This window comes from Ammospiza nelsoni, chromosome 6 (assembly GCF_027579445.1).
Source record: "Ammospiza nelsoni isolate bAmmNel1 chromosome 6, bAmmNel1.pri, whole genome shotgun sequence".
In the NCBI taxonomy this organism is placed as follows: Eukaryota; Metazoa; Chordata; class Aves; order Passeriformes; family Passerellidae; genus Ammospiza; species Ammospiza nelsoni.
This window is the reverse complement of record NC_080638.1, coordinates 39642455-39649044: the sequence shown is the minus strand read 5'-3', so window position 1 is coordinate 39649044 and position 6590 is coordinate 39642455. Positions and strand designations below refer to the sequence as shown.

Here is a 6590-nt window from a genome sequence, read left to right as displayed (position 1 = left end):
GATAATTAAATAAATACACAAAAAGAAAAAGGACAGTACTTCAACAGCACAAAGCAGCGCCGATGACCTTCACCAGTCCAAGACCTTTGCTTTATGCTATCTTCTTTTGTGTCATCCCTTCAGGCAAATATTGTACCACTGTGCTAACTGTGAGGAGTTACAGCAAAGACAGCAGCCTTATTTGCGTAATTGTTAATGAGGGCTCTACTGGCCCCTGCATCTGCAGCTAGCTGCTGCTTTATATATGGGTTTAGGGCTAAACCCCTTCTCCAGCCCTGCTTTTCGTGCCCTAACAGCCAGGGTTAGTGGCCCATGTGTGGGCCCCTCACCATGCCTAGGGCCAGGCTGCAGAGCAGCAGCGTCTCCCTGGGGCAGGAAGTGGGCTGGCCTCAGCATCACTTTCCATCCAGAAAACATTTTCCATCACCTTTCTGCCACCTACCACTGGCTGCAGTACTGCCAAGTTAAAACACACAAAATAAAAGCATCTTGTGTGCCTCTGAAAAGAGGCTGCTTGCAAATGCTTGCTAAAAATAGTTCTGTGATGGCCTGTGAGGGCAGCTGGAGGTCTCTCACAGAAGGAGGCAAAGAATTCCCTTTGCTGAAGCCAGTTTACAGCCATCACAGCTAGGACAGGAGTTTTCAAGTTTAAATTCTGTGTGGTTCTAGTAGAATCTCAACTGCAGAAAGCAAGGTCCTTGCTGGGCTCAATTCCCCTGCTAGTCAGAGCAGGAGCTTGCTTTTCAACTCCCATCTTTCTTTTTTTGAAGAGCTGCAGATAGGAGGAGATTCATTTGTTAATTAAATTTCCCCTGCCAATTTACATTAAAAAGGGGAAACTGTTTCAAAAAGCTCACAGAACTTTCATAACCTTTACCTTCAAAAAGACAGAGTTTTATGGCTTTTTTCTAAACCTGCCCAAAAGCACCACTGGATTGTCCCAGGCCAAGTAATGAATACTGAAAAAAAGTCCAGGAATGGCACAGCTGGGCTGAAAATTAAAAACATTTGCTAACAGAAAGCCAGGCGTTCTTCCTCTCCTCTGGCTCTTCCTTTTATCTTTGGATTTTCCCATAAGTTCTTGTTCAAAGGGATGCCATCCCATGGGAAAATGACAAAAGGAAAAAAAGTACAGATACTGTTACTCAGTGAGGCCAGCAATAGTTGCAAGGGAAGAAAAATTCTTCATGGGAATCCCCTACATCTGAGAAGCAGAAGCAAAAATTCACCAGGAAAAAATTCAGTGCTGTCAGCTCTGCAGACAAACAATGCCTTTTACCCATGTGGGATCCTACATTTATCCAGTTTTTAGTACCCACAGATGGCATGACAGCAGTAAAAAAAAAGCAAAGAAGAGTCACTAGGAATGGCCAGAGAAAGTAAGAATAGTGGCTGAAGATGTAATTTCTTCTTTAAAAGATTTGTTCTGTTATGGAGTGAAAACTTACACAGCAGAGATGAAAAATCCTCTAAACGCTGAGGCAACACTGGCACACTTGCAGGCATGGCAGTGTAACATCCATCATGTGCAATCCTGCCTGAGTGTCTCCAAGAAGTGACACTCCTCAAGCAGGGGTGGCAAATGCAGTGTACTGATCCAGCCTCAGCATTGCTCCGGTGGCGTTTGATTCCCTGACATTTTACCGTGACATTGCTGTCCTGGGCTTGCTAAAAAGCCTGTTCCTAATCATTAGATAAGCGCTGGTTAAGGACTCCTAAGGTGGTCCCTCTCATCAGACTTCACAGGGATCCTCACAGCTCAGGCTCTGTCACTGTGCAGGCTGTGCTGCACTGCACCTCGGGGTGATGGAGCTCCTAAGGGCGTTCATGCTCACAGCCTGGCCCTCTGGCCAGAGGCTGCTGGGGGACCATACTGCAGCCTTGCACAGCTTGAGGGCAGCCTGTAAAAACACAGGGGCTTTGTAGCCCGGCCTGCTGCCATAGGACAAAGGGTAAGGGTTTGAAACACAAGGAAGGTCAATTTAGATTAGATATAAGGAAGAAGAATTTTTTACAATGAGGGTGGTGAACCCTCTGGGCAACCCAGAGGTTCCCAGAAAGGTGGTGGATGCCCATCCCTGGAAAAATTAAAGGTCGGGTTGGATGGGGGTCTTATCCAGTTGAAGATGTTCCTGCTTATGGCAGGGGGGTTGGTCTAGATGGGCCTTTATTTTCTCTTAAGTTCTTATTCAAGGAATGCCATCCTATGGGAAAAGGACAAAATGGGGAAAAAAAAAAAAAAGCACAGACATTCAGTGAGGTCAGAAATAGTTGCAAGATGGAAAAAACCCTTTTTTATAGAACCCTTCCAACCCAAATTATTCTATGATCCCGCAGCCCCTCTTCTGAAGGTGATGGAATGTCGGGGGGATGCACTCAGGGCCAGCAGGGCCAGCAGTGCCCGCAGCGCGCCGGGACCCCGAGACGCAGCGGGACCCGCCGGGGAGGAGGCACCGGGAGCCCCAGGACCGGGCAGGGTAGGGCAGGGAAATCCCCGCGGGGCGCGGCCGGGAAGTACTGCCGGGGACGCCGGAGAGGCGAGTACTTCCCCCCTGGAAAAACGCCAAGTTCCCTCTCGGCCCGGCCTCTTCCCTCCCCTCCGACGCCCCTTCTGGGCGGCCCCAGCCGCTCCGCCCTCCCTGCCAGCGCCGGCGGCGCCAAGCAGGACCGGACCCGTCGGTCGGGCTTTGACTGGCTGGAAATTCCCGTCCTCCGCGGCTCCTCCCCCGCAGAAATCCCCCGGCCGCGCTGTATATGCGAGGCGCCGCCGCAGCCGCCGCTCACTTGCAGCACCCGCAGCTCTGCCGCCATGATCGCCGCTCGCCGCGCCACCGAGCCGCCCGCCATGGACGGCTACGAGCACCCCAAGAAGGAGCGCCAGGGCGCCTTCGCGCTCGACGACCGCCACGACAGCGGCCTGGACTCCATGAAGGAGGAGGAGTACCGGCAGCTGGTGAAGGAGCTGGAGGACATACGGCTGCAGCCCCGCGAGCCGCCCGCCTGGGCACAGCAGCTGACGGAGGACGGGGACACGTAAGTGGGGGTCGGGGCCGGGGCAGGGGTGGCTCGGGCACGGCGGGGAGCTCGGCACGGCCAGTCCGGGACAGGATGTGCTTGCCGGCGGGGCGGCGCCGCGCTGGGCCGCGCCGGGAGGGAAGGGAGGGGGTGCGGAAAGTCCCTGGAGCGGCGCCAGGGAGGGGCGGCTCCCGCGGCCGCGGAAAGCCCCGGCCGGGCGCACCGAAAGCCCCGGCTTGCGACACCCGCGCGTGACCCGGCCCGGCCCGGCCCGGCCCGGCGGCTCAGCGTGGCGTCAGGGGGGTAACGCGGGTTGCTTCATTGCTCCTTTTTCCCCCCCTGCAGTTTTCTCCACTTGGCCATTATTCACGAGGAAAAAGCCCTGAGCCTGGAGGTGATCCAGCAGGCAGCCGGTGACCGGGCTTTCCTGAACTTCCAGAACAACCTCAGCCAGGTACTTTCACCTCGATAGCCCCAAATCCGGATCAGCCCCTGCCACACCCACACACTCCCTCTGGGGAATTCCCCCTAAAAAGTCCCTTAATTCTTTTTGTTTTAATTGATGGAGTCAATTGAATCAAAGGCTACGTTTAGGAAAGTCCCCAGCTGGCTCCAGCCGGGGTTGGTACAGTGCTTCCTCTCCCCTGAGAGAGTGGCATTTAACGCCCACATTTTTCAAATATGATGCCATGGGTTGCATCCCTCTTTATGGAGATGTTAATGATACCCTTCATACCAGCTGGCGGTCAGTTTATCCAGAGAGCCCGAAGTTCATCACTTCCAGATAAATGGGCAGCCATACAACATTGGGAAGCATAAAGAGCTGAGTTTATGGGGTGTGCTTTCATGCTTTTATTTGTTGGCAGAAATCACCTAGTGAACAAGAGGTCTGCTTGCCTAGATGCTGGTGCCAAGTTCGTGGTGTAACTTATAGTGCTTTTGCTCTTATGCTTGTAGACTCCTCTTCACCTGGCAGTGATAACTGATCAGCCTGAAATTGCTGAGCATCTTCTGAAGGCCGGATGCGACCTGGAGATCAGGGATTTCCGAGGAAACACCCCCCTGCACATCGCCTGCCAGCAGGGCTCCCTCACAAGTGTCAGCGTGCTCACGCAGTACTGCCAGCCCCAGCACCTCCTGCCTGTCCTGCAGGCAGCCAACTACAACGGTACAGACACACTCCTCATCCTGGCTGCCTCAGGGCAGGGTCGGTCTCCTGTGGATCTCAAAGATCTCTGGAGAAGGATTATTTTGTCCCATTTGAGAGTTGAGGAGCTCAGAGCATACAGCAGTGTCTGACTTTCTTGAAATGCACTGTCTTGTAGGCCTTCTCACTGTTGTTTATAGTCTCTCATGGCTTTGAACTTTGCATTTTTAGTGAGTGCCTTTGCCGTGCTCCTTTTTTTGTTTGTAATAAGTTGCACTCAAAGACTGGAATAAAGCCTCCAAGAAATCTCTTCAAAATCCAGCCCTTTTATTCATACTGGAAGCTGGAAAGCTCTTCTGGAAAACACCTTTTTGCTGTGAATGAATTGCAAATTTAGATACCATCCTGGCCTGTCATCTTGGCTTTTAAGTAATGATGAGGCATTGAATTAGACTTACTCAAGTTTTCCCTTTGCTTGTGTCTTCCAGGACATACGTGTCTTCATTTAGCATCTATCCAGGGATACCTGGCTATTGTGGAGTACCTGCTGTCCTTGGGAGCAGATGTAAACGCACAGGTATGTAATGTGTACCATCAATTTACCCAAGTAGGGCTCTTAAGAATCAGTAGATTAGAATCAACAGATCTGACTGTGGCTCTGCCTCTCCTAACATGCCAAACCTTTTGCCGTTTTCACACAGGAGCCATGCAATGGCAGAACAGCACTACATCTGGCAGTCGATCTGCAGAATTCAGAACTGGTGTCACTTCTGGTGAAGCATGGGGCAGACGTGAACAAAGTGACCTATCAGGGCTATTCCCCCTATCAGCTCACATGGGGAAGAGACAACTCAAGCATACAGGAACAGCTGAAGCAGCTGACCACAGCTGACCTGCAGATGTTGCCAGAAAGTGAGGATGAAGAGAGCAGTGAATCGGAGCCTGAGTTCACAGAGGATGAAGTAAGTAGCTGCTTTCATTTTTATGAAAGGGGGAAATCCTGTTCTGTGCAGGGTATTTTTTGGTGTCACTCTGATAGCATGCCCCAGTGACCTCTTGCTGTGTAACAGATAGGTATACCAGAGATTATGCAATCAGCAAAATGGCAGATGAGGCAAACATATAAACAGAGTAAGAATAAAATGTAAAAAATATGTGACGGAATGGAGGTTAACTTCAAACGACATGGTTCTCTGAACACAGTTCTGTTGCTGACACAGAACCTCATGAGAGAAAATCCAAGTTAGTGGGTGGTCTTCTCCTCCCTAGGATTTGTTTTTCTGACATTCCAAGTGCTGCATTAAATGGTGTATGTAACCATTTTGGTGTAGAAATTTTATACACTGCTGAAGAATTTGTGTGTAGAATTTGGCTGTTATCCAGAGTGGCTATGATACTTTAAGTAAGATTTTGCATTAACAGCATTTTGGGGTTTTTTTCTTGCAGCTTATATATGATGACTGCCTTATTGGAGGACGACAGCTGGCATTTTAAAGCAGAGCTTTCTGAAAAGAAGTGACTGTATACATATGTATAGAAAAAGGACTGACTTTCTTCACCTAAAAAGAAAGTCATAGTGTGGAGAGAAAAAAGAGGAGAGAAATACTACACTGCCCAGTAAGGAGAAGGAGCATGTTATTGTAACAGGACGGTTCCAGGATCTCCCTTGTGTTTAAATACAGGAGTGGGATGTGTAACATCAGTACAAATCTGAGATTATTCACACCACCTGGTAAAGAGCCACATAGCCAATCTTCTCAGCCGTGCAAAGGTAACAGACTACACATCCAGCCTGCTCGTTACAGGAGCTTTCTTGTGGCATCAAGTACTACAGGGAACAAGTGACCTTTCATGGCAAGGTGGACTCATGCCAACACCGCTTTTCAAAGACTATGTTCATTTGTGCTGGGCTGGTGGCAGTGCCTGTGCTTTCTGACTGACCTCAGCTGCTCTCAGTGAGGCTTCCCAGGTAGAGGAGTCAGAACAAGGGACTGCTGCTATCTTGGCTCTTAGGCAAAGTAGGAATAATGTTAACTGTGGGCATTGGAAAAGTGTGTTTCACACTGTGTGTGTCATAATTGCTACACTTTTTAGCAACTGTATATTGTGTAAATACTGTACATTTTTTGTTTATAATTATTTTGGTACATGTGAGATATGTATTTATTAAAAAAGTCTGATTACCGTACGTGGTCTGTAAAACAGTTCATTGCCCACCTCCCTGATCGTGGGAATCTACCTGGTTTGCTTTTTAAGAAACGTTTTGACACCTAGCAGCCCATTGGGTTAACATTCTGAGGGATTTTAGGTGATTCACCTCAGCAGTGGTAAGCCACCTAAGCAGCTTGCAGCTCTCAGCCCTTCTGCTGCAGCTAATTTTGGAAGCTGACGTAGGTGTTGTTTCCTGCACCCGCTGCAGCAGGCGGAT

The 6590-nt window shown here is 49.8% G+C and overlaps 1 protein-coding gene across 1 annotated transcript; it reads left to right on the top strand.

The window, feature by feature from the left end:
* The first annotated feature begins 2671 nt into the window (after window positions 1-2671).
* NFKBIA (NFKB inhibitor alpha) lies at window positions 2672-6350 on the top strand. The gene is made up of 6 exons (XM_059475286.1): window positions 2672-3033; window positions 3361-3469; window positions 3973-4183; window positions 4651-4739; window positions 4864-5124; window positions 5609-6350. The coding sequence occupies exons 1-6, from the start codon at window positions 2810-2812 to the stop codon at window positions 5654-5656; spliced, it is 942 nt and encodes a 313-aa protein (XP_059331269.1). The 5' UTR covers window positions 2672-2809; the 3' UTR covers window positions 5657-6350.
* Window positions 6351-6590: the final 240 nt, after the last annotated feature.